Genomic DNA, 26892 nt, shown 5'->3' on the forward strand with positions numbered 1-26892 from the left:
TGACACAGTTGGATTGATGCTACTCCTAGAAGACACAAAATGGTTGGATCAAAGATAAAGAACTCTATTAATCATGGCATATCAAGCTGGACGAATATTAGCATATGCACTAGTTGGTTGCCCTTGATCCTAATTTTCATGGGAACAATATGGATGAACCAGATAGATACCTGAACACACAGGGGCTGTGTTACAGGGAACAAACCTGGATCTTTTATCATGGGCCATAAGCATGTCTATTCTTTGCTCTGGAGGGTAATACTATCTCTATCTTCTAAGGCTTCTGCTGAGGCACTGTCCATGAGAAGTAGACGGAAATGAAGGCAATCAGTGCCCCTGATTGCAAGACATGCAGAAATGCAAGACACCAATGAAGAAATGTCTCTTAACACAAGGTTCAGTGACTAGTGTTGATGAGTTTGGAGGCGCTAATTGCAGTGACTCAGCTGAACAATAGTACCAGCGGTGCGTTCACCAGATCAGTCTTGTAGCGTTATTCTCGGCACTGGCCCTGGTTGCAATGTCTCCAAATCTGATTCGTGGACCCACCCGGAGTTAATGAACTCCAGTCAATATTTTCTGCTTGATTTCTTCTATCAGTCCTTTATGAGATATTAAATCCTCACTGACATGTCTATCAATCCTTCCTGATATCTTAAAGAAGTGGTGACAAAGTGCCTATGTATCACATTTCTAGTCCTTTCTTTTGGTTGGTTCATTTAGTCTCTTAGATGTTGGGTAAATCATCCCCCAAAGCAGGTATAAGGTCTCTTCTGGGTCCAGGAACCTGAGGTAAAATTCCCAGATAATTCAGTTTCTGAAGGTGTTGGATCTCTGGCCTCCAGGTTGCTAGAACCCTCGAGATTTTGTCTTACTCTAGAATACAAAGAAATTCAGCTTCATGAGGACCACTGATGAATTTTTTCATTTGTTGTTATCTTACTCCACAACAACACTCCCTAGGATTGTGTTTCATGGTTCTTACAAGATGTAACTTTTGTTCATTGACTGTTGAATAATAGCCTTAGTTTTACTATTTCTCCATTAGCATATACTATCATTGCTGAGAATAAAAAAAAAAAAAAAACTTATGCTTAAAGGATAACTTCTCAAACAGTTCACAATTTGATATTGATTTTCTTATCTAAAAATGTCATCCAAAGTTTTGACGTTATCTTGATAGTGAAAAATACTTTTCTAACAGTTTTCTAAGGTAGATTGCGTATATTGCATCATCTTCCCTCTAAGAGTAGCTACTTTGATTAAGCTCCAACTCTACATTTCAAGCTATGATTTTTCCAGTAGTCATGTATAGATGTGAAAGCTAAACCATAAAGAAGGCTGGGCACCATTTGCTGCTTTCGAACTGTGGTTGTGGAGAACACTCTTGAGGGTCCGTGGAATAGCAAGGAGGTCAAACCAGTCAATCCTAAAGGAAATCAACCCTGTATATTCATTGGAAGGACTGATGCTGAAGCTGAAACTCCAATGCTTTGGCCACTTGATGCGAAGAGCCAACTCATTGGAAAAGACCCCAATGCTGGGAATGGTTGAGGAGAAGAGAAGGGGGCAATAGAAGATGAGATGACTTGGATGGCATCATCAACTCAAGGGACATGAATTTGAGCAAACTCAGGGAGACAGTGAAGGACCGGGAAGCCTGACGTGCTGCAGTCCATGGGGTCACAGAGTCGGACACCGCTAAGCAACTGAACAACATTTCAAGTTAGTTAAATATCGCATAAAACTCTTAAAGAATAATGGACTGATAGAGTGAGAAGAGCCTTAGAAGTCATCTTCTCCTTTACTACTTAATTTTAAATGCCTTTTTTTGGCCACTTCACACAGCATGCAGGACCTTAATTCTCCAACCAGGGATTGAACCTGGCCCCATCGGTGAAATCACCAAGTCCTAACCACTGGACCCCCAGGGAAGTCCTTCCAAACCATCTTGAACACAGTGGCCAGATGCCCTTTCAAACTGGCTTTTCAGACAGAAGTGTTTAGTGAAAGACATGTATTTCTTCTACAACTTTTAAAAGTTTTACTATTATAAAAGTAATAGGTGTTCTTTGCAGAAATATTGAAAAAATAGAAAAATCACACAATGAGAAAAACTGCAAAAAATGAAGAAGCTTAAAATCACTTATGAATCCATCCCCCATCACCCAAGAGCTTCCCAGAATTCAAGTCATTCTCTAGGCACTGACATGATGCTAGAGTAAGTTATTTCTATTGCTATAGCTTCCTTAGGCTAAGTCAATACCGATTTTAATCAAGTTAAATCAGATATTAATGAAGTATCTGCTGACAGATGAATTTGTCTCCTTCGTCTAGCCTGCATTGCAAGTGTATCTTTTTGGCTCTGATATAGGGCTTCCGTGGTGAGTCAGACAGTAAAGCATCTGTCTGCGATGCGGGAGAAATGGGTTCAATCCTTGGGTCAGAAAGATACCCTGGAGAAGGAAATGGCAACCTGCTCCAGTACTCTCGCCTGGAAAATTCCATGGACAGAGGAGCCTGCTAGGCTACAGTCCAAGGGATTGCAACTGAATAATTTCACTTTCACTTTTGTCAAGGCTAAAAGAGTATCCAAATGCTTCCAAGTAGAACACATCATTTTCCAGAAAAGTAAGCTTGGCTATTTGCATACTAAATAGCCTGTAAGTACATAGACAGACTCTGCACCCCCTGCCCCCTACCCCTACCCCATATACACACTTTCGTTGTTGTTGTTCAGTTTCTTAGTTATATCTCTTTGTGACCCCCATGGACTGCCACACGCCAGGCTTCTCTGTCCCTACTATCTCCTTGGAGTTTGCTCGAACTCCTGTCCATTGAGTCAATGATACCATCCAACCATCTCATCCTCTATCATCCCCTTCTCCTCCTGCCCTCAATTTTTCCAATGAGGTGGCTCTTCGCACAAGGTGGCCAAAGTATTGGAGCTTCCACTTCAGCATCAGTCCTTCCAATGAATATTCAGGGTTGATTTCCTTTAGGATTGACTGGTTTGATCCCATTTTGCGCCTAAAGAACTTGCAGGATGGCTCAGAAAAGTCTCTTCATCTGACTCTGCCCATCTGACTGACCTGCCAACCAGGGACTTGTTTTTCACCACTAACTGTAATGGTGACTAGTTTTTGAGTGCCCACAGGGTGCTGATCACTGTGCTAAGCACTTACTATAATAGCTCAGTGCATAGTTATAAACTTCCTTTGAAGTAAATTATTATCCCTGTTTTATAGACAAGTAAACTAACACCCATTCCAGTGTTCTATGGGGTCGCACAGAGTCGGACATGACTGAAGCGACTTAGCAGCAGTAGCAGCAGCAAACTAACATTCAGAGAAGTTAATTCACTGGCTCAAAGGTCACACAGCTGCAAAGTGGCAGTACTAAGATTTAAACCCAGGTCTGTCTGACTCCAAAGCCCTTTCTCTCTTAATCGTTGCCATAAATGACCTTGCTTTTGGCAGACATGGCCTGTGTTCATGGTTCTAATGATCCAAGATCAGAGGAAAATGCTGAACCGAGAGCCTTGCACTCAAACCTTACCTCCTTCAAGATCCCACCTTGAAACCTAAAATTGGGGTCAGTAATTACTGTGAGGCAGATTTCCATTGAATTATTTTATTTGGTAAGATAGTTCCTCTCTCCTTGTATTATTGATTCCATCCTTTAAGATCTTGCAGTCTTCACTGCATGCATGCTAAGTTGCTTCAGTCATGTCCAACTCTTTGCAACCCCATGGACTGTAGCCCTCCAGGCTCTTCTGTCCATGGGATTCTCCAGGCAGGAATATTGGAGTGGGTTGCTGCTCTCCCCAGGGGATCTCCTGAGTCAGGGATCGAACCCACATCTCCTGAGTCTTCTGGCAGGCAGATCCTTTACCAGTAGCACCACCTGGGAAGCCCAAGAAGAAATGAAGCTGTCGTCCTTACCTCTTTTCATATTGCACAGTCTTCTTTCTGCCTTTTGCTACCCGGTCTTTCCCTCTGCTTCCCTGACTGGAGGAAGAAGCTATCAGGGCTAGACTCTGACTACTCCCTGATTACCAGTCTAGTCCTTGCCTTTCTTTCGGGTAACTGGTGCACAGTTGGCTTTCCATTTCTTTCCCAACACTTTCTTTTCACTTCCCTATAACCTGGTTGATGTGCTACCCCTCTTCTGAAAGCATACTCTTTACGACCAGTGACTTGTAAACAGGGAAATCCAATTGCCTCCCTTCAGATTTTGTTCTTCTTGCCATCCCCGCAGCATTTGACCCTGTCCACCACCGTTAATGAGATCCTCTGCTCCCTGTGGTTCAGAATGCCAGCTTTCATCATGGTTGCATCACTCCATTTTCTCACCAGGAAAATAAAGGTGATAATCTGACCTACTTTGTTGAGTTGTGTGGATAAAGTGAGAGGATGTAAGCAAATGGGCCAGGAAAAGTCAGCGGTTTTACAATTAACATTTCCCACACTCAGTTATACCTGGCTCTCTTCTAAGATTGCCTCTTATTGGCTCTCTTTTCTAGCTCCTCTTCCTTCTTCAGCCCAGCAAACATGGACATCCATGATGCTCAGGCCTGTCCCATTAAGCCTTTAGGCTTTCATTCATTTTCTGATCACCATTCAGCAAATAATCTCCAAATCTATACCTTAAGGTTAAAGTCTCTGGATTGCTAGGCATTTCCACTTAGCTGCTCTGAGTGCATCGCCAACATATCACCATCTCACATAGCCTATATAATTGCTTGATTTTTTTTTTTCCTAGCAAAAATAGTGTGAAAAGTAGATGTGGGGCCCAGCAGGGGGAGCCCTCACACATTAACCACTTGCCATCAACACAGACTCCAACACAAACCTTGCACCTCTGGCAGGAAGTAACACTACTTCACCACCACCAACAGGAGGAAGGAAGATTTTCTTCTTACCTAGTAACAGCTCCACTAATGAGAGACTGCCACAACTCAGCCAATGAAAACCTACTAGACTTTGAACTCCCAATTTCCTCCAAAGGACTTATTTTTTACAACAGGCTTTCCCAATGTCCTAGTCGCCTCTATAAAAGTACAGCTTCCTCTCCTTTGCTGTTCCCAAATAGATCCATTTGTGGTAATAAATAAATAAATGGCTATTTTATTGTTAGGCTAACAACAGCACCATTCTTTTTGTAGTCCAGACTAAAACCGCCTTCCATCCCTTCCTGCCTTACACAGGAAGAGACTAAATATGGTTTTATTTAGTCTTCATAAGAATTTTATTGTATTTACCCATCAATAAACCGAGGCTTACATAAATCAACTGTTTTTTGATTGATTTATTTGTAATTTTTGGTCATGCTACCACACAGCATGTAGGATCCTAGTTTCCCCAGTCAGGGATCAAACCTTCATTCCTTGCAGTGGAAGCACAGTCTTAAACACTGGACCATCACGGAAGTCCTTTAACCAACTGGCTTTTGATGTACAATTTGTCCGACTAAAAGCATCCATGTTTTGTCCTCGACTATCTTGCCACTTCACATCCAATTTCACAAATTCATTTATCTTTCATCGTGCAGAACAGACATCCATCTGCGTCTATATGGCACTTGAGTTCCACTTTATCTCTGACCCTTACTGTCATGCATTTTGCAGATTTGCTGTCTTCTCGTCTCCACTCCTTTCTGTGTACCCCTTCTAGAAACACAATCCTTCACCTTTTGGCCTCACATACAGCCTTTTAGCTTCACAGGGTTAAGAGAACCAACCAATTAATATCCTGCCTGGGAAAGTAATGTACAATCAGTAAAAGTAAAACCTAATACTAGTGAGTGGTGAGCTAACCATGTTTCCTGGCTGTAGTGGAACAGATTCAAGATTAAACTGTGGTACAGCCGACAGTGACCTTGACAAGTCATTGCACTTTCAAGATCTGTTTCCTCCTCTGTGAAGTAAGGAAGTTGGGCTAGATGACATCTGTGGTAACTTCTGATTCTCAAACGCGAAAATTCTGCTTTTTCAGGAAAATATACCTTATTTTCCACCTCAAAAAATGATAACAAAATCTTTCTGATTTAAAAAAAAATGATTACGTCAAAGACAGGGAATAACAATAACCTCTTAGAATTTCCCCCTTCTCTTTTTGGAGGGCAGACTCTGTATTTATTTGAATTTGAAAACATAACGCATTATGACAGAGTGACCTATGATGACAAAGTTTGACATTTATTCAGGGAAACTGAATAAGTAAGTGCATAACAACGAAAGTCATGAGTATTTTGTGGCCTGGGGTAGAAGAATTCTGTAGTTCCTAAGAGGCTTGTATGAAACCATGTGGTTTCATTCAAGGTCTATTTTGTATCGAATACCTACTTCAAATGGCAAATATGTTGCTAGGGACTGAATTCAGTTCAGTTCAGTTCAGGTGGGTACCCCCAAATGTGACTCAAAGTGACTATATTTAAAGACAAGACTTTTAGGGAGTGATTAAGGTTAAATGACATGAGTTTGGGTAAACTCCGGGAGTTGGTGATGGACAGGGAGGCCTGGCGTGCTGCAGTCCATGGGGTCGCAAAGAGTCAGACACGACTGAGCAACTGAACTGAACTAAAGGTTAAATAAGGGCTTTCCGATGGCTCAGATGGTAAACACAGGAGACCTGGGTTCAATCCCTGGGTCGGGAAGATCCCCTGGAGAAGGGAATGGCTACCCACCCTAGTATTCTTGCCTGGAGAATTCCATGGTCAGAGGAAGCTGGTGGGCTATAACCCATGGGATCTCAAAGAGTTGGACAGAACTGAGTAACACTTTCACTTTCTTTTCAAGATTAAATAAAGTCGTAAGGGTGGAGTGCTAATCCTATAGAATTGGTGGCCTCATAATAAGAGGAAGAGAGAGAGAGATCTGTTTCTCCCCTGGGCCTCCATGTGAGGACACAGAGAGAAGGTTGGTCTTTGCAAGACAGGAAGACAGCTCTCACCAGAAACCGAGTTGGCCAGCACCTTGATAGGGACTTGCTAGCGTACAGAAATATGAGAAAAATTCTGTAGTTTAAGCCCCCCGGTCTGTGGCCTTTTGTTGCAGCAGCCAGAGCAGACAAAGACATTAGCATGTATCTACATTATGAGACTTAAGTTTAAGCCCAGCTGCACAAGTATATTTAGAGATCTGCTATTTTTACCATTTGTCCTTGGAAAAGGTCATGTCTTTGCTCACACAGCAATAGATTACATTTAAGAGTTGTATTTTAGGAAGGTTTTATTCTCTCCAACCAAAACTTCAGTTGGGCACATTTTTCCAAAAACAGAAGATATTCTTCTTCCATTGCCCAAAGACATTTTAAATTTAAATAACTAATACAATGCTATCTTGTGTGCTTTTCTGCTTGAACCTACTGAATAGCTGTTAAATAATAGTCAAAGCTTACCACAGAAGGATTTCTATTACATGAAGCAGACCCAGGAGAGATGCAACTGTAACAGGATCTGTTGTAAGGGCAGGGGGATACAGTAAGGGCAGGAGGTCAGATGCTTTTCTATTAATACCACCTCTCTCCTGCTCTCCCTCTACCTGTCTGTCCCTCCAAACACATCCCTTGTGTCTGTCTGTAAGCCAGCCTGCAAACAAAGGTCTTTAGAAAAAAGTCTGTCATTCCAAACACTACTTCTATTTATCCACATTTATCACCATCTTATGTACCTAAATCCAAGAGATGAAATAATACCAGTTGAAGAGAGAATTTACATTTTCATCAAATGTCTGGATGTCAAAATGTTAAATAGTAGTAAGCCTTCTATCTATAAAGCTCATTGTATTTCCAAAATATTTTCATATTTATCAGTTTCATAACTGCATTAAGAGCTTCACAACTACCTTTGTAACATGGCCATCATTCCCATGTTCTGCAGGAAAAATTAGGCTCAGAAGGATGAGACTCAGGGCAGTTTGTAGGAGAGGACAAGTTTCCAGGAATTCTGAAACCTCATTGAGTATCCAGTATACTGGCGATGAGAACATAATGGGCACAGAATTCTCTGAAGCCTAAGTAACTAACAGGAAGACAGCGCCAAAATAAATCTCAGGAGTGGAAAAAGCCAAATGTGCCGGCAGTTTCCATTTTTGAAGCAACTGTTTCCTGCGTTTACTGTCACAGGCTAGTTGCCATAGTTATGATATATTCCCTCAATGAAGTTTGAGGGGAAAATAGATTATTCAGAGCTTGGGTGGTAGTGTGTGTTCTCAGTCTTGCCAACTCTTTGTGACCCCATAGACTGTAGCCTGCCAGGCTCCTCTGTCCATGAAATTTTCCAGGCAAGAATACTGGAGTGGCTTGCCATTTCCTAGTCCAGGGGATCTTCCTGACCTAGGAATCGAATCTGTGTCTCCTGTGTCTCATGCATCAATAGGCAGATTCTTTACCACTGAGCCACCTGGGAAGCCCCTATTCAGATAATAACAAGCCCCTTAGTATTAATAACTCCTTAATGTCACAGATCATTGGTTTGCAAACTTTTCAGCCTCAGGAATCTATACAAACTTCTTCTTTTTTTATTGAAGTATAGTTGATTTACAATGTTGTGTTAGTTTTAAGTGTACATCTATACTGTCTTAAAACAACCTTCAAAATTACTGAGGACTTGAGAGAGCTTTTATTTATGTGAGTTACATCTATCCATTTTTTACTATACTAGAAAATAATACAGAGCCATTTAAAATATTTATCAATGTAATAAAAATAATAAACGGATTTCATGTTAAACCAAACAACTCACTTTCATTACAATATAATGGTATTTTCACCAAATATAATGCAAATTAGTAAGAAAACTGGCCTTATTTTGTATTATTACAAATCTCTTTCAGCATCTGGCTTCATAGGACATGACTGGATTCTCACACCTGTGTCTGCACTCTAGCTGTGGAGACATCATCCATGCAGCTTTGGAAAACTTCACTACAAACTCATAAGAGACTGAGGACAAAAATGTCAAATCATGGATTTATGTTTTCATGAAAATAGTTTTGACCTTGCTGAACAGACTGAATAGTTTTGACTGTCTGAAAAGATTTCAAGGGTCACTTCCATATTTTGAGAACCATTAGGATAAACAACAGCAAACCCCAGAATTTTAAGAACAAATGTTTTTAAGAATATAATAATTTCTAAAGTACATGATTTTAAATACACAATCTATGAGATGAGTTTTTCTTCCAGTAGAATGAGTTGGTCATTTTCATTCACTTTTCCCCCTTGATTTTAAAGATGATCCAGAGTCAGGAAATATTAAATCTGTGAAACAAAGAACAAGAATTCCAGTTCATCTGGTCTCAGGAAGGACCCCCAGTAAAGAAAGTGAAAGTTGCTCAGTCATGACCGACTCTTCACGGACAGAGAACTCCTCTGTCCATGGAATTCTCCACTCAAGAATACTGGAGTGGGTTGCCATTCTCTTCTCCAGGCAATCTTCCCCTCCCAGGGATCAAACCCAGGTCTCTTGCACTACAGGCAGTTTCTTTATCATCTGAGCCTCCAGGGAAGCATTCCAAGGACCATCATTTTATGTGCACACACCAAACAATTTGGGGAATGCACAAATGCAATTTCAGTTTCTTAATCAATGCAAACTCAACCCTGCCCACTTTCTCTTTGCACTATTGTTGCTGTTCAGACTCTAAGTTGTGGCCAACCCTTTGAGAACCCATGGACTGCACCATGCCAGGCTCCTCTGTCCTTCACTATCTCCCTAATTTTTACTCAAATTCATGTCATTGAGTCGGTGACACTATCTAACCATCTCATCCTCTGCTGCCTCTTTTTCCCCTTGCCTTCAATCTTTCCCAGCATCAGGGTCTTTTCCAATGAGTCGGCTCTTTGCATCAGATGGCCAAAGTATTGTCGCTTCAGCTTTAGCATCAGTCCTTCCAGTGAATATTCAGGGTTGATCTCCTTTAGGATTGACTGATCTCCTTGCTGTCCAAGGGACTCTCCAAAGTCTTCTCCAGCACCACACTTTGAAAGCATCAATTTGGGCACAGTGTTTTTTTTTTTTACTGTCCAGTTCTCACATCCTTACATGACTACTGGAAAAAACCATAGCTTTGACCATACAGACCTTTGTGGACAAAGTGATGTCTCTCTCTTTTTAATACACTGTCTAGGTTTGTCCCATAGCTTTATTTCCAAGATGCAAGTGTTGTCAGTTCCAGCAAATAAGATTCTATTAGGAGGTTGACTGATGGGGAGAACAAAGACTGCTCCAAACTCGTGGACTTTTGGGTGCCCCAAGGAGAGTTGGCAAGCCGCCAGGTGAAGGCCAATCAGAGGCAAGAAGTTGCCTCTTCGTCTTACACACCAACACTTTGTGCTCATCCAACATCTCTGAACAGACTTATCACTGATGTTGTGGAACAGGAAAAAAAATCTCCCTATTACTCATCCAGTGAGAAAGGTATTACTGTTTTGCCACTTATGACAGTTGGGAAATACTCAAATGCAGCATTACTTAATAAAGCAATTTAGAATGGCATTCCAGTTTCTATATGTACCATCAACTAAGCAAATGACAGGGGAAACACTATCCCTTAATTCATTTTGTGAAATAGTGTGACCTTCCTTCCTTCCTCCCTCCCTGCTTTATTCCTATCTTTAGATTTTTCTCAAACATTTGTAATGTAACTATTACGAATGAGGCACAGTAATAGATTATTGTTGTTTTAGTCCTTAAGTTGTGTCCAATGCTTTTGTGACCCCATGGACTATAGACCATCAGGCTCCTCTGTCTATGGGATTTCCCAGGCAAGAATACTGGAGTGGGTTGCCACTTCTTTCTCCAGGGGATCCTCCTGACCCAGGAATCAAACCCTTATCTCCTGCATTGGCAGGCTGATTCTTTACCACTGAGCCACCAGGGAAGCCCACTGTGACAGATAAAACATTACTATTTTTCTGATTACAATACTGTTTATTTTTATTTAATATTTCTTTTCCCTGAATAAGACAAAATCATGTCCTTTACAGGAAATTTAAATTATAGTAATGTATAAAGAAGGCAGTTAAAATTGCCAATAACTAATCTCCAGGGGGTAATTTTAATAAATTATCTTATGTGTTTTCCCTCTGTATTTTACTTGAGATTATATATATATATACATATATGCAGTTTTGTACCATTCCTATTTATTTAACATTGTATTTTAAGCAGCTTCACAATAAACATAACTTCAAAGTCCAAAGTTGGTGATAAATATCTCAGTGGAAAAAATCTTACTCACTTCAGATTTCCTTAGGATAAATTGCTTCCCAGAAGTGGAATTACTTTGGGCAAAGAGATGTGTGTATTTTATAGCTTCTGTTAAATAAATTAACATACTGATAAATTCCATCCCTGGAAGTATATCCAAATTGCACCACCAGATGAGGGGGCTCATTTTATTGCATCCTTACTAGCATCGAGGTCAACTTTTTTATACACAATCTTTGTTAGTATAATGGATAAAGGTGAAAAATCCTATCTTTTAAAGGGATTAATATTGAAATAGAATCTCTACAGGTGGAAGAAAAATTATAGAACACTTTAAAATTCTCTAAGATAGAAGCTGTAGGGCATCCCTGATTTGTTAGTGGTAAAGAATACACCTGTCAATGCAGGAGACATGGGTTCAATCCCTGGTCCAAGAAGATACCATATCCTCAAAGCAATTAAGCCCAGCTCTTGAGCCTGTATTCTAGAACCCATGCTCTGCAACAAGAGAAACCCAAATATGGCAACTAAGTAGCCCTCACTTGCCAGAGAAGAGCCCCTGCAGCAACGCAGGCTCAGAACAGCCAAAATAGAGTTAATTTTTAAAAGTTTGATCCCTGGGTTGGGAAGACCCCCTGGAAGAGGGCATGGCAACCCACTTGTATTCTTGCCTGGAGAATCCCCATGGACAGAAAAGCCTGGAGGGCTATAGCCCACGGGGTCCCAAAGAGTTGGACATGACTGAGCATCAGGAGATTATCTAGTTGAGGACTACACACTCAACTGTCTACCATATCCTCATTGGCAATGAGGTGGGGTACAAAGGAATGTTGGGAGTGTGGGAAATTGAAGTGCATATTCCCAGTCGAAAGGAGACACCTACTACTTGGTTCCAGATGATGGCTGCTAGAACCCACCATGATCGAAAATTTGCAAGTTCTTCAAACTTTCTAGCACATGCCCAAAGTCTGAATTTTTATAAAGTTTCCTGGTTTTACTTATTTATTTTCTTAATTTTTGGCTGCACCCCACAGCATGTGGGGCCTTAGTTTCCCAACCAAGGATGGAACTGTGCCCACTGTTTTGGAAGGCAGAGTCTTAACTACTGGACCATCAAGGAAATCCCCAAATTTCCTGATTTTAAAATTTAGACTCAGATTTAAAATTTGAAAGCAAAACAACCCCTCCTTGAACCCCCCCCCCCCCCCCCCCCGCCTCAAATGACATCATTGCTTCTTAAAAATCAGGGCTGCAGACTGCCTACAATAGTCAGACCTCTCCATTTCAAAACCCAGCACAGGTGTGTGTGTCTCTTAGTCAAGTTGGATTCTTTAGGGACCCCATGGACTCTAGCTTGCCACTTCCTCTGTCCAAGGGATTTCCCAGGCAAGAATAGTGCAGTGGATTGCCATTTCCTTCTCCAGGGGATCTCCTGACCAAGGGATGGAACTGGTGTCTCCTGCGTCTAATGCACTAAAGGCAGATTCTTTACCCGCTGAGCCACCGGAGAAGGCCTCTAGGTAGGTAACCTGGGACCAGTTACCTTGCTTCTTTGTGTCTCAGTCATGGGGGAAATAGCAGTAACTTTTCTAAGGCTGTGGAGAGGATGATGTATGATTTCACCTGAAGAGTGTCTGGCTCAATGCCAAGGCCATACTAAAAAACACTACACATGTTAATATAATATTCAATAGCTTTCATTACCAGAGGACAAGGAGTGGGCAGAAAGGAAGAGGACCAAAGTGTTTCATGGTGGTGGTGGGTAATGGATAAATCTCAAGATGGAATTCCTAACAGGAGATCTAATGAGATTTTTCCATCAAAACACTTTCCTTCCTCTGACTCCAATGCGAGGGTGTGTGCGCACTCAGTCGTGTCTGACTGCAACCTCGTGGATTGCAGCCCGCCAGGCTTTTCTGTCCATAGGATTTTCCAGGCAAGAATACTGGACTAGCTAGCCATTTTCTCCCCCAGGGGATCTTCCTAAACCAGGGCAGTAACCCCAGACTCCTGCGTCTCCCGCATTGGCAGGCGGATTCTTTACCATTGCGCCACGAGTTCACGCTCAAATCCTGCTGTGTCACCGCACGTGTACACTTAAAAGGCACCTCCTCTGGTCCACCTGGGTGACACTGATAGCCGAGCAAAATGAGAATTCCGGGCGAGGAAGGGAGGGGCCGAGTTTCAGGAGAGAAAGTCGCGCTCCATCGTTTCACACCCCTCTAGGCCGAAAGCAGAGACCTGCTTTCAACCGCGAGCTCGCTCTGCGGACCACTCGTGGCCTCCGCCGCCACGCCGCCGGGGAGGAGGAGAGGGGCGGAGGCAGAGGCGGAGGCGGCACCCAGGGGCTCGGGCAGAGGCGGCCAGGACCATCGCAGGGGCAGTTGATTTTCTTGCCGCGGAGGTAGCAGCGACGGCTGCTGCAGGCTCGGTTTCGCCAGGCCGGCGCGTGGGGTTTTGAGGGAGCTATCTGCCCCGGCGCTGGGGAGCCACGGCGGCGAAGAGGAGAGGAGGACCGCACCGAGACCCCACAAGTGAAAGGCGCAAAGCACCACCAGTCCGCAGAGCAGCGGAGGAGGGTCGGCCGAAGCCAGGGAGCGGGCGCCTGCTCCCTGGGCGCGCTATTACCTGGCCGCACTGTCTTCCAGCAAAAGCCACCGCGGCCCGGGCTGCGGCTGCCAGACGGATGCCCAGGCCACACGGCAGGCGTAGAGACAGCCGCTGCAGTCGCCGCGACACGCGGGCTCCGAACATCAGAGGCTGCTGGTAAGCAGGCGCGCGCGCCCGCGGGTGAGCGCGCACGGGCACCGATGCGTGTGCACGCCGGGCGCGTGTGCCACTGGCCTGGCGCGCACTCGCCCCTCTTCCGCTAGCGGCGTCCTGTCCCGGGCTTGCTCCGCGGGAGGAAAATGTGCTTTGCCAGCCGCTCACTTCCTTCCTGCCAGCCCTGCGATCGCCTGTCTCCGCCTGCGTTGCCTCTGTCCGCCCCCCGGCGGGCCCCCAGGGGTTAGTTTCACCTTGGTGGGGAAAGCAGGAAGCTGTGACTCCTGGGGGGCAGGGCGGGACCCTGGCGGTGATCCATGTACCCGCGTGCGTTTCTGGTTTAGACTTGGGGTGCGGCCTCGGAGATGGTTCAGAGAGCCCACCGCCCTGTCTTTGGGGGTGCGTAGTGTGGGGAAGGAAGGGGCGAGGTTGGAAAAACAGACGTCCCGGAGGGACGTGTGGCAGGTCTTTTTATCTGATGCTTACTGTGATGCCCTTGATGAGCCACTCTTAAGGCTTTTTTCCTCTCACCTGAAAAACGAATGTATAAGCCTTAACTGAAAGCCTTAATGAAAAGCACAAAGTGGCATGTCACTAAAACATAATTTTCCAGAACTTTCTGAAACAACCCCACACGGCTGATAGTCAAGAGCCTAAGGTGTTGTAATTACAGACATTTAGAAATAAAGAAATAAGCAAGAAGTAATTCAGGAAGCAGAACCTGATGGAGAGGATTGAAGGAAATCTTAAGTGCTTGAGTGGCATGGGGGTGGCTTTATGGAAATCAGTGTTTGGTAGTAAGTAAAACAGAAATCTAAGTGAGCCCCAGAGAGCACACTGCGTTCCAAATATCCTGCTAGCCACTGAAAATAAAATGAAGTCCTGGGTTTTAAGGCGTTTCCGAGTTTATAATGGATAATCATCAGGATGCTGGTTTATGATTTCATGATTCAAGGCCCTGTCAAGGTCAATATGGCAGATTCGTTTCAGCAGTTCAGTTACACCTGAATGTTAGATTTTCTGTTTCGAGTTTAGGGGAGTAGTTTTCTATGGTGGTTTGGTAAAGAGATGAAGCCACTGTTTTCTGTGTTTTTCCAAACCTTGTTTTAGTTGGCAGTCTTTGTGAGATGGATGCTAACTTGAACTTCAAAGATGTATTCTGTGACTCTGTTATAGTGGGCATTATATAGCTTCTCTGTGAAGATCTATGTTTCCATTTAATACTGAGTCAGTGCCTTTGAGAATTAGGTTCCTCTTACCATTTACTCCATTACATCTTTTTCATTCAGAAACTTGAGATGTTATTGGAATCCCCCTGGAAAATGAACTGGCTCCTTGTTTTCTGTTCAAGCATATATACAGCAACTTGCTTGCCTCTTGGGAATTTGCTCTTGAATATACTACCTCAACTGTATTTTGTGTGTCAGCTGATTCTTGGGAATTTTAAGAAGAAACTTGTTTTCTTACACTCTTTTGTCAAGGAAGCACCATTTAAATCAGCAGGTAAAGAGTCCTACTACTTTATCCACTGTGTCTTCAGGGCCAGTTTCTTGCCTACTTTCACCCTGTTTCGTGAGCCTCATTCCCAGTGAGAGGCTTGGAGGGAGAAATGGGAGCATCGTGGTCCCCAGGATGGAGGGGACCTCAGCAAAGAGACTTGTTCCTGGAGAGGAGACTCTTTCTGGGATTGGCTTCAGAGGACTGATAAAAACAGTTAAAGAATTGTTAGCAATAGTTATCTCTCTCTCTCTCTCTTTTTTTTTTTCAAGCACAAAGGACTTAACACAGTTTGATCACATTCCTTCCTCAAGGATTCTTCTCAAACCTACTTAGAGCTACAGTCCAGGGAGTGAGGTTGCCTTTTACAGAGAAGGAAAGCCTGGTGATTCTTGATCAAAACCTGAGGGGTAGAAGAAATAATAGATGCTGCCCAGAAACTACCAGGTGCCTCCCTGGAGGACACATTTACCCATTAGACACACTTTTAAACCACTGGACTTGTGATTCTGTCTAATCCTAGCGTTTTTTTCTTGGCCCTGTGAAAGATTTAGAAGTAACTTCAGTTGAAACTACAAAAAGTGACTCACGGTCATTCTGGAAAATATGATGGTCAGTTCTCTGTCTCTGGAGGCTAATATTTAAGCTGTGCATTAAATATTCATTTAAATGAATACCAAGTCTAGAATCTTGCCATGCTTACTGTATAACCTCTTTTAATGTTGATTGTTTCTAGCCATCACTTTATAGGAATCATTAAACATTTCATCAATATGGAGCCAATTGATACAGCCAACTAAGACCAACTGAAGGAACAACAGCAATCCTTCTAAAACAAAATGAAAAACCACTGTAGTGGTACCTACTGACTTGCTTATTTCAGCTGTCTGAACATGTGAGTTGTGCAACTGGATGTGTTGAGTGTACATTCAGAAATCCTGAGTTGACATCAGAATGTTCAACTCAGGAATGATCTGGATGTAGCTACATCTGGATATGCCTTTTGTCAGAAACTAGTTGCATTTCTAAGCAAATCAGATGAACTTCTAGTACAATCCTTCATCTTCTCATGCTGAGTGAAAAAGTCACTTAAACATTTGACAGGTTGCTAAGTCTTTAAAGTTCATGTTTGATTTTCTTTTTAAGTTTTAAATTAAATCTATACTATGTTTGTCCATTGATGTGGTTGGAAAAAAGACATTAATTCAGACCACTGGTTAGTTAGCAACTTGTATTTATTAAAAGCAGCCCTATGAGATAGGAACCAGTAATTCATATTTTTGTTTAGCTCTAGTTAGCCTTTCAAGACACTCTTGGAAATGAATGCATTGTGTGATCTTGAATATGAAGGGTGTTATGCCCCCCGCCCTTTTTTTAATAGTTCTGATTTTCCATCCTCAGTCATTGGAGGTTTACCCTGTGATTCATGATCTAATTTCAGAATGAAAGATCAGAAAGCTGACTGAAATTTGCCTAGATATTAACATTATAGTGCATATAATAAAGCAGATTTTTCTCTGGTATTCTTCCCTTTTGAGACTCCAGTCAAGCTGTTTAAGATGAGATACTTAAATATTTAAATTTTTTTCTCTTGTGCTATGCCCAAAATAAATAAAAATTTAAAACTGCTTATCATGGTTTTGAAGTAGCACAAATACTGCTATTCTCTGCATAATGAAACATGGCCATTCTTATCAAGTATTTATTTGGTAAGTAGGCACCAGAGCACTTGAACTAGAGTTAAAGTCATGTTCCTTTCATGTCTTATTAAGGTCCTTGAAAGCAAGGGAGTGGAAATTTGATTTTGGCAGCATAGCCAATTCAAGATAGGTTTCTTGAAAGGAGTAGGTGTGAAAGAATCTTTATGGAAGGGCATTTTGGCAATTGGGTGGGGAGTGGATTGGCAAAAGGAGAGAGTACAGGTGTAATCTGGTGTCAGATAATGACAGCCTAACGTAGGATCCCAGTGACAACTGAGATGAAGAAGGGAAAACTTTAGATAGCTAGACATCAGGATTCTTTGTTTTGTGTGGAAGAGGAGGTGTTAACCTGGGGCACCTACAGTGTGGTCACATACATATTCCACATCCACGGAACACCTCTCCACTTGATGACAAGCATTCTTTCCTCCCAAGCCTTCATGTAACCTCAGAATCTTGCAAATATTTGACAATGCTTATTAATAAGCATTAGTTATGAAACATGTGCCATATGCTGGGCACTGTACTCAGCCTTTACATGTGTTATCTCAAAGATGATGTAGTGATTAGGAACATGATCTCTTTTTGCCATTTATGAGTTATGTGTCTTTGGGGGAGTTCCTAAGTTCTCTGAGCTTCAGTTTATTCGTCTTTCAATTGGGGTGTTAGTTTTTCTCTCATAAGGTTTGGGGGACAAGTAAATGAATTAATAGATATAAATGGAAAGTTCTAAGAAGTGTCTGACACAAGGCTAATTGCTCCATGTGTTTGTTATTATTGTGTTGTTATTATTATTATTAATTCATAAAACAATCTTATGCAATAGGTACCATTTTGCAGATTAAAAAACTGAAGCACAAAGAAGCTAGGTAAATTGCTCAGGGTCATAGGCTGGAAAAGAGTGACAGAGCTGAGCATCAGACTTAGACAGTCTGACTCAGTGTCTGCTTTCCTGACCTAGGTGGGGACACTGATTGGAGTGAGAAAAGTGGGGGCTGTCTTCATGAGAGTTGGTGCTCCAATCATTTGCACTGGAGATGTTTATCATCTCCTGTATAGAATTAGTACTCAGATTCTTGTACAAAATTTTTGCTGTTTTTCCTTAATGTTTAATGGTTTTGTAAATGGTATTTTTCATTAAACTCCTTTTTAGGAAGGGTTCCAATTTGTTTTTGTCTAAAAGTTGACCTATGTAATACATGTTATATTCATTTGTAGCATCCCTTCTTATATCTAGTGAACTTCTGCGGGAGGCAGGAAGATATGTCTGTGTGTGTGTGTGTGTGTGTGTGTGTGTGTGTGTGAGTTGTTCGTGTCCAACTCTTTGAGACCCCAGGGACTGTAGCCCGCCAGGCTCCTCTGTCCACGGGATTCTCCAGGTGAGAAGACTGGAGCAAGTTGCCCTTTCCTATTCTAGGGATCTTGCCGACCCAGATATCAAACCCAGGTCTCCTGCATTGAAGGCAGATTCTTTACCATCTGAGACACCAGGGAAGCCCATGTAATATGTACTATATAACTTTTATACAATGTGTGTGTGTGCTCAGTCACTTCAGCTGTGTCCAGCTCTCTGCAACCTTATAGACCCACCAGACCTTTGCAACCCTATGAACCCAGGGATCAAACCTGCATCTCTTGTGTATCCTACATTGTAGGCAGATTCTTAACCCACTGAGCTACCTGGGAAACTACAATGTATGTAGTGTATACATAATATAATGTGTACATTATATGAATGTGTGCATTATAACATATATGCATTATATGTAATATATATGCTGCATAATACATTATATTAGGGAGATATTTACATTATATATAATCACTGGATAAGGAGAGATGTTACAGATGAGTATGTATATGTTATATTATTGGAAATGTATCAGTAGTTTGAAAAATTTCTATGCCATCCACCTTTATCCACTTTTTTAGAGTCTCATATATCTTCCATTCATAAGCCATGGTGAAGTTATGATGCCATATCATGACCATTTTTATTCAGAATACTTTAGAGTATTAATATTTTAATTTAAATATTTTAACTTTAATATTAAAGTATTAAAATAAGCAGCTCTAGCTGTTCTTTGACTTGTTGAAGTAATTACATCACATCTAATTATAAAAGGCCAGACCTTTTTTATTATTGGACCTGCCACTAACATTATATTATACTTCAGCTATACCTCAATTTTTTAAAAAAATAGATGCCAGATTTTAATTAGAGGTGGGAAGACTGCTGTGGCAACAAAGAATAAAAAATTCTCAATTCCTCCAGAACTTCTGTAGGAAGGAGTATGTCTTCACTGATTTCAATATTTTAACATTATGTTGTTGTTCAGTCACTCAATTGTCTCTGACTTTTTGCATCCCCATGGATTGCAGCGTGCCAGGCTTCCCTGTCCTCTGGTATTTCCCAGAGTTTGCTCAAGTTCATGTCCACTGAGTTGGTGATGCTATCTAACCATCTCATCCTCTGCCTCTCTCTTCGCCTTTGCCTTCAATTTTTCACAGCATCAAGGTTTTTTCCAGTGAGTTTGCTCTTCAAATCAGGTGACCACAGTATTGGAGCTTCAGCTTTAGCCGCAATCCTTCCAGTGAATATTTAGGGTTGATTTCCCTTGGGATTGACTGGTTTGATCTCTTTGCAGTCCAAGGGACTCTCAGCAGTTTTTTTCAGCATCATAATTTGAAAGCATCAATTCTTCAGCGTTCAGCCTTTTTTATGGTCCAACTATCACATTTGTACATGACCACTGGAAAAACCATAACTTTGACTATATATGGACCTTTGTTGGCAAAGTGATGTCTTTGCTTTTTAATATGCTGTCTCGGTTTGTCATAGCTTTCCTTCTAAGAAGCAAGTGTCTTACTTTCATGGCAGGAGTTACTAGCCACAGTGATTTTGGAGTCCAAGAAAAGAAAATCTGTCACTGCTTCTACTTTTTTCCCTTCTATTTGCTGTGAAGTGATGGGAACAGATGCCGTGATATTAGTTTTTTTTAATGTTGAGTTTTAAGTCAACTCTTTCACTCACATTTTTCAAGATGAGGCTGTTTAGTTCCTCTTCACTTTCTGGCTCCTTAGTTCCTCTTCACTTTCTGCCATTAGAGTGGTGTCATCTGCATATCTGAGGTCATTGATATTTATCCCTGCAATCTTGATTCTAGCTTATGACTCTTCCAGCCCAACATTTCACATGATGTACTCTGCATATAAGTTAAATAAGCAGGCTGACAATATACAGCCTTGTACTCCTTTCCCAATTTTGAACCAGTCATTTGTTCTATGTAAGGTTCTAACTGTTGCTTCTTAACCCGAATACAGGTTTCTCGGGAGACAGATAAGGTACTGTGGTGTTCCCATCTCTTTAAGTATTTTCCACAGTTTGCTTTGATTCACACAATCCAAGGCTTTCTCATAGTCAATAAAGCAGAAGTAGATTTTTTTCTGGAACCCCCTTGCTTTTTTTATGGTCCAACGAATGTTGGCAGTTTAGCCCTTATAATTATTTGTTCTCATAAATAACTTTCAGAAATTTGTAACTCACTGTTTTTTTCTAAGGAGGCAAAAACTATTCTTGGTCTTGTGTAAAAAGTTCATGGATACTATTTAGTTGAGGAATATTTTTTAAATCTGATATTAAAAATATAGCCTGCATTGTTTGATTTTACCTTTTTGTGTAAGTAATTATTTAACTGAAGTCCAGTTTATTTAAAGGAACTGTTTCAAAAGTTTGTGAGTTTAAACTTGATTAAGGATGAAAGAATTTGAGTTTTGATGAATTTGGTGTTTTGTTTTTACACTTTTGCTATACTTAGGTTTCAGCAGTCCTGCAGTAACCGAACCAAAGATTCAACCCAGGCTCATATAAGAGATAACTGTTCAGAGACCCATCACAAATTATTCACTTTGATTGTTTCACTTGATTTGACTCTGGTTTATCTGGAAACAGGAGGCCAGTGATGAGTCATTTTTAACCCTTCTAGGCCCCAGTTAACACTGCCTGCCTGTTTTGTCTTTGCAGGTACTTAGAGGTACACTCTAAGGTACCTCTTAGGGTGGGTCTCTGGGGGAATATTACATTTCAGACTTGAATGGCTAGGCCAATAATCAACTGTGCACCTTTTCATTAAAAGCAGAAAGAAAACTGTAATCACTACTGGCCATCTTGGTTAACTTCTGCTCATCTAAGGACCCTGTAATTTTATTTAACCTGTGGCTGGAGCCTTGTCTTTTAACTCTGGGAGCATGAATTTCAGCCACTGAGAAGAAGTATAGGGAGGTCTTAATTCCTGTGGGCACATGCTTTAGTCTTCTGATGGGTTGACTCCAGTTTTTTTTTCCGATCTGTTTTGTCCTTGAAAGATTGGCTTTTAAGTTTTTCCACAAGATAAATTTTCTTTAATGGGAAGAACAATTGGAAGTGATGAATGGCATGAAGTTAGAAAAGAGAAACCTAAAATAAATCCTTCATACATTCCTGTTTTTGTAAAAATGGGGCAGAGAAACTGCTTACTGAATTATTATACTACTTTAAGGGGGGAAAAAATGAGAATCCTTTGGAATCAGTAGTGGGTGTGGAACTTTTTTGTCCAAACATTGAAAAGTTCAAGAAATTCAAATATGGCTTTGAAAGAAATGTAAATGACATTCTTAGGAGACCAAGGTTCTTTTTCTTTCATCAGAATGTTAGTGAAAGTGTTAGTCACTCAGTTGTGTCTGACTCTCTGTGACCCCATGGACTGTAGCCCACCAGGCTCCTCTGTCCATGGAATTCTCCAGGCAAGAACACTGGAGAGGGTAGCCATTTCTTTCTCCAGGGGATCTTCCTGACCCAGGGATGGAACCCGAGTCTCCTGCATTGCCGGCAGATTCTCTACCATGTGAGCCACAAGGGAAGCCCTTTCTTTTTGTCAAGTGTAATATTATTGAAAGATTTAGAAGGGTCACGAAGGCAGTGCATCTCAAACTAGTTTCAAAAAACCAGAATGACTTCCATGCCACTCCTATAAGTTTTTTTTTTTAATTTTTTTATTTTATTTTTTGGCCATGTAGTATGTGGGATCTTAGTTCCCCAACTAGGAACTGGACCTGTCCCCATGCCTTGGTAGTGCAGGGTCATAACCCCTGGACTGCCAGAGAAGCCCTCCCATAAGTTATTTATTATTCAATAAGTCTAGACAGGGCCTGGGAGACTTCTTTTAACAACCTTTTCAGAGAATTCTGATGCAGGTGGTCTATAAACCATGCTTAGAGGAAAACCTATTTAGAAGCTAAATTTAATTTCATATTCAGATTTGTGCTTCTGTTTTTAAGTTTTATGCATTTATTCCTCTGATTTTCATATACATTTTTATGGAATAACATATGTCAATGCTGCCTTGGGGTTTTTTTAATGGCACCCAATACTGTGTTTTATTCCCTTGTTATTACCTATTTTCAAATAGATGAAATCAGAAAACCACAGAGCTGGTGGGAATTTTTAGAAAGGATGTCAAACCTTCTGAATGGCGGATGTTGGGGTAGGGCAGAGAGGATTTGATCAAAAAGAGAAGTAGAGGAAGCTATATATTACGAAGCAGTGGAAAGCAAAATCAGTGCTCAGCACCGGGGGCTGGCAAGAGTATTTGGACCTCTTCTGGTAGGCAGTAGGTTGCCAGTTGCTTTTTTGAGCAGGGGACTAACCTAATGCAAACAAGCCTTACTCTTGTGCAAGGGGCACCTGATACCTGCCCAGAAGAGAGGATTCATAAACAGCAGAAGGGAGCAGGTGAGCACTTAGGCCTTTATTTTACTGAAAGGTTCATGAAGCAGAATTCTTCCAAGCTGTTTTCCTTAAGGTCTATAGCCAGTAAATTGCTGTCTCCAGCAGCCACATTGGTGGTGGCACACTGTCAAAGAGTCCACCTGCCAATAGAGGAGATGCGGGTTTGATTCCTGGGTCGGGAAGATCCCCTGGAGAAGGAAATGGCAACCCACTCCAGTATTCTTGCCTGGAAAATTCCATAGACAGAGGAACCTGGTGGGCTACAGTCCATGGGGTTCACAAAAGACTCAAAGGTGACTTTACTGAACAACAACAGGCAGCTGCATGTTATGGTGTAACATCAAGGTCATGCAGCCCAGCCATAAGGACATATAGTCTCTCTCAGCTTAGAAAGCCCTTGAATAGCTATATATTTCAACTACTATTACTGCCATAACATGGTTGGGCATGAGTCTCACATTAGACCAGGGAAATAGACTCGGAATAATTGATCAGAATCCATACATCTTGAAACTGGCAGGGCTGGACTAAAAATCTGGAGCTGCCTACTAATGATTTATAGGCTTTTTTTTTAAAGGTATTATTTGTCTGATTATAAAGTGATACATATCTGTAAGTGAAAGTGTTAGTCTTTCAGCTGTGTCTGACTCTTTTCAACCCCCTGGGCTTTAGCTCACCAGGCTCCTCTGTCCATGGAATTCTCCAGGCAACAATACTGGAGTGGGTCGCCATTCCCTTCTCCAAGATATCGTCTCAACCCAGGGGTCAAACCAAGGTCTCCCATATTTCAGGCAGATTATTTACCGTCTGAGTCACCAGCTGAGAAAAATCCAGTGTATGTTGTTCAACTTTTTTCTTGCAAACACCAACATACATTAAATATATATGTATTAGTAATACAAGATGGGAGTCATGTTATCTTACAACTTGCTTTTTTTTCACTTAGTACTGTAACTCGGACAACTTCCTGGTTCAGAGCATACAGATGTCAGTCTTCTAATGGCTTCATTTACTATAGAAAAAATTTTTTTTCAAATAACCTCCTGCATATTTCCGTTTCCTCCTACATATTTCAGTTTCCAGAACTGTAATATTGTTAAGCTATGTTGCATTGATTTAGAGCAAGTGTGTGTTTGAGTGTGTGTGTGTGTGTGTGTGTGTGTGTGTGTGTAATTAGTGTATTATTGGGCAGGACAGTCTACGGGAAAAACTTGGAATTGCTGGGTCAACAGAAATGTGTACTGTTTTTTAAATAGCCAATTTTTCTTCCAGTCTTCAGTATTAAGTATGATGGATCATGTAAAGTTTATCAATCAAATAAATGAAAATACCATTTCAAATTCATAGTTTCGTAATTACTAGTGAAATTAACATTCTTTCACATGTTGCTTAGCCATTCATAGTTCTCGCATGACTTGTTCATTTGCCTGTTTTTATTCAACTTTTTATCTCTTTCTTACTGTTACCCAAATATGCCTTATAGTTTAGACATAGCCGGTATTATATATATTGCATGTGATGCAAACATTTTTTCCTTTTGTAGTCCTTTGTTGAAGGGATTGTTAAGGTACTAGCTGAACATTTTTAAAATATTTAATTTTAAGTAATTTCAGACTTACAGAAAACTGCAAAAACAGTACACAGAATTTCTGTATATCCTTTACCCATTTCCCCCAAATTTTAACACCTCATATAATCATGGTAGTTATCAAAATAGGATACTAACATTGTTGCAATACTATATCGTCTAGTCTACAGATCTTATTCACATTTCACCAGTGTCCTCCTTCTGGTCCAGAGTCCCATCCAGGATCACACATGGCATTTTGCTGTCATGTCTTCTTAGTCCCTTTTGGTCAGAAGTGTTCCCTCAGTCTTTCTCTGTCTTTCATCATCTTGACACGTTTTCAGAACACTGGCCAGTTGTTCTATAGAAAATCCCTCGATATAGGTTTGTCTTATATTTCTTCATGAGTGTATGACTAAGTGTGACTTAGTCTGGAAGTAGTCAAAAATATCTGCCTGAGGAAGAGATGCTTAAACTAACCCTGGAAGGATACAGAGGAAGTAAACGTGTGAAATAAGGGCACAGAGAAAGCTGGTGGTTTGGCAGCTGGATCAGACCCAGCTCTGTGGGACCTATTAAAGATATGTGATATTGACAGTGATGGGAAGCTGTTAAAGGGTTTTAAGGGAAGAAATGACAATATTTGAATGGCATGCCTGTTGTATATAGAATTAAACAAAGAGGCACATGATGGAAACAAATAGACAGATTAGAAGGCTATTCTAGTGATGCAGACAGAATAAAAGGTGACACGGATTAGGCTCCTCTGAGGAAAGATGGTGAGAAAATGCAGATTTGAGAGTTATCTTGGAGGGTGACTCAGTAGATATGAGTGATAGAATGGATGTGGATTGAGAGAGGAAGGAGATGTATGGCAACTATTTCCAGGTTTTCCCAGGTTTGTGCAACTTTTTGGATGTTGATGGCATTCATTGAAATACAGGAGAAATCTCTTCTGAAGTCAGAAGCATCACCATCTCTGCTTCCCTTACATGCCAACACTCACAGTATCTTTGCCTCCTTATGCTCCTGTATCCCAGTCTGTCCACTTCACTTCCAAGTTCTACGTGTTTTCCCCTCAGAATCTGTCCCAATAGCTATTTATACTTCTACATTCTTTTTACCACTCTCAGTCCAGTCCTGGGGTACCTCAAACACAGTTGCATCCTTGCCTCCTTTCTGATTTTTCTATGTAAGTTTACCCATCATTCACAGACTGCTTTTTTCCACTTCATTGAGGTATTATTAACAGTGTTAGGTGCTCAGTCATGTCCAACTCTTTGCATCCACATGGACTGAAGCCTGTCAGGCTCCTCTGTCCATGGAATTCTGCAGGTAAGAATACTGGAAGGGGTAGCCATTCCCTTCTCCAAGCAATCTTCCCAACCCAGGAGTGGAACCCAGGTCTCCTTCATTGCAGGCAGATTCTTTGCCATCTGAGCCAACAGGGATTACTTCAATTGAATAAATTATGCGTCTAGTTTGGGCAGATCGCCTTATTGAGCAGAGTTGAGAATTAAATAAGAAGCTAAGCAAAATTGAAGAGATTCAGGGTCAGGTTGCCTCATGATAAAAAGAAACTGTGTCCTTGTCATACTCCTTACGTGAAAATAAATTCCACACAGATCAAAGGTATTCATTCAAAAATGACCTTAAAAAAAAAAACCATAAAATTACTCGGAGAAAAAGATTGGTAGAGATATTTAAAACTTTTATCATCAGTGAGTTTGAAGACCCTCTATAGAATGATGTATAACCCAGATATCATAAAGGAAAAATAGGTCTATTAGGCTAAAACTTTAAAAATTTTGTACAAAAATTAAACAACCTTCAACAAAAACTCCAACTAAACTAATAAATATAGAATAATGATATAGAAGGACAGAAATATAAAATTCACTGTTTCCAAACTACAGAAATAACTGCTTCAGGAATGAATCATCTTTGAATGCTAAAATGAATAGGCAAAAGTATATTTGCATTTCTCAGAGTAACTCGGTATAAGATACTTTGTAATTATAAGAAGAAAACTAGTGTCTTTCCAGGGAAGAAACCTGGCAGACGTAACTTAGGTGATCAAAGTTGACATCGGGTAACAAGGCAAATCAGTGTCTTCCCGAGGTCCTGAGAAGAACACATCACCACTTCTGAGGCACTTTTGCCCCCAACATGCATAACTATCTGTTGTGTTTTGTATTTGTAGCACTTACCACAGTTTTAATGATTTATTTGTGCAGATGGTTAATATCTTAGCATCTCTCTGCTCAACTTCCTGCCTCTAGCAGAGTATAAGTTTCATAAGATCAATAGTGTCTGTATCTTTGCTTACTAGCTCCTAGCATGAAGTAGGAGCTTCATAAATAATGTTGAATAAGTAAATGAAT

The 26892-nt window shown here is 41.1% G+C and overlaps 2 protein-coding genes across 8 annotated transcripts in view; one reads left to right on the top strand and one right to left on the bottom strand.

Moving 5' to 3' along the window:
- Window positions 1-13968, bottom strand: part of ANKRD22 (ankyrin repeat domain 22) — a 50010-nt gene extending 36042 nt beyond the window's left edge. The window contains exon 1 of one of the 2 annotated variants that reach the window (XM_070470611.1): window positions 13843-13968. In XM_070470611.1, coding sequence (XP_070326712.1) covers window positions 13843-13968 — 126 coding nt within the window. Of the gene's footprint in view, window positions 1-7846; window positions 8374-13842 lie in introns of those variants that run through there. The other variant, XM_020895832.2, reaches the window with a different exon arrangement.
- STAMBPL1 (STAM binding protein like 1) overlaps window positions 12515-26892 on the top strand; it is a 51535-nt gene continuing 37157 nt past the window's right edge. The window contains exon 1 of one of the 6 annotated variants that reach the window (XM_070470607.1): window positions 12515-12734. The gene's annotated coding sequence lies outside the window, so the exon portion shown is untranslated. Of the gene's footprint in view, window positions 12735-13882; window positions 13981-14105; window positions 14221-22774; window positions 22945-26892 lie in introns of those variants that run through there. The other 5 variants (XM_070470602.1, XM_070470605.1, XM_070470604.1 and 2 more) reach the window with 5 other exon arrangements.

Source organism: Odocoileus virginianus, chromosome 7 (genome assembly GCF_023699985.2).
Source record: "Odocoileus virginianus isolate 20LAN1187 ecotype Illinois chromosome 7, Ovbor_1.2, whole genome shotgun sequence".
NCBI classification, from domain to species: Eukaryota; Metazoa; Chordata; class Mammalia; order Artiodactyla; family Cervidae; genus Odocoileus; species Odocoileus virginianus.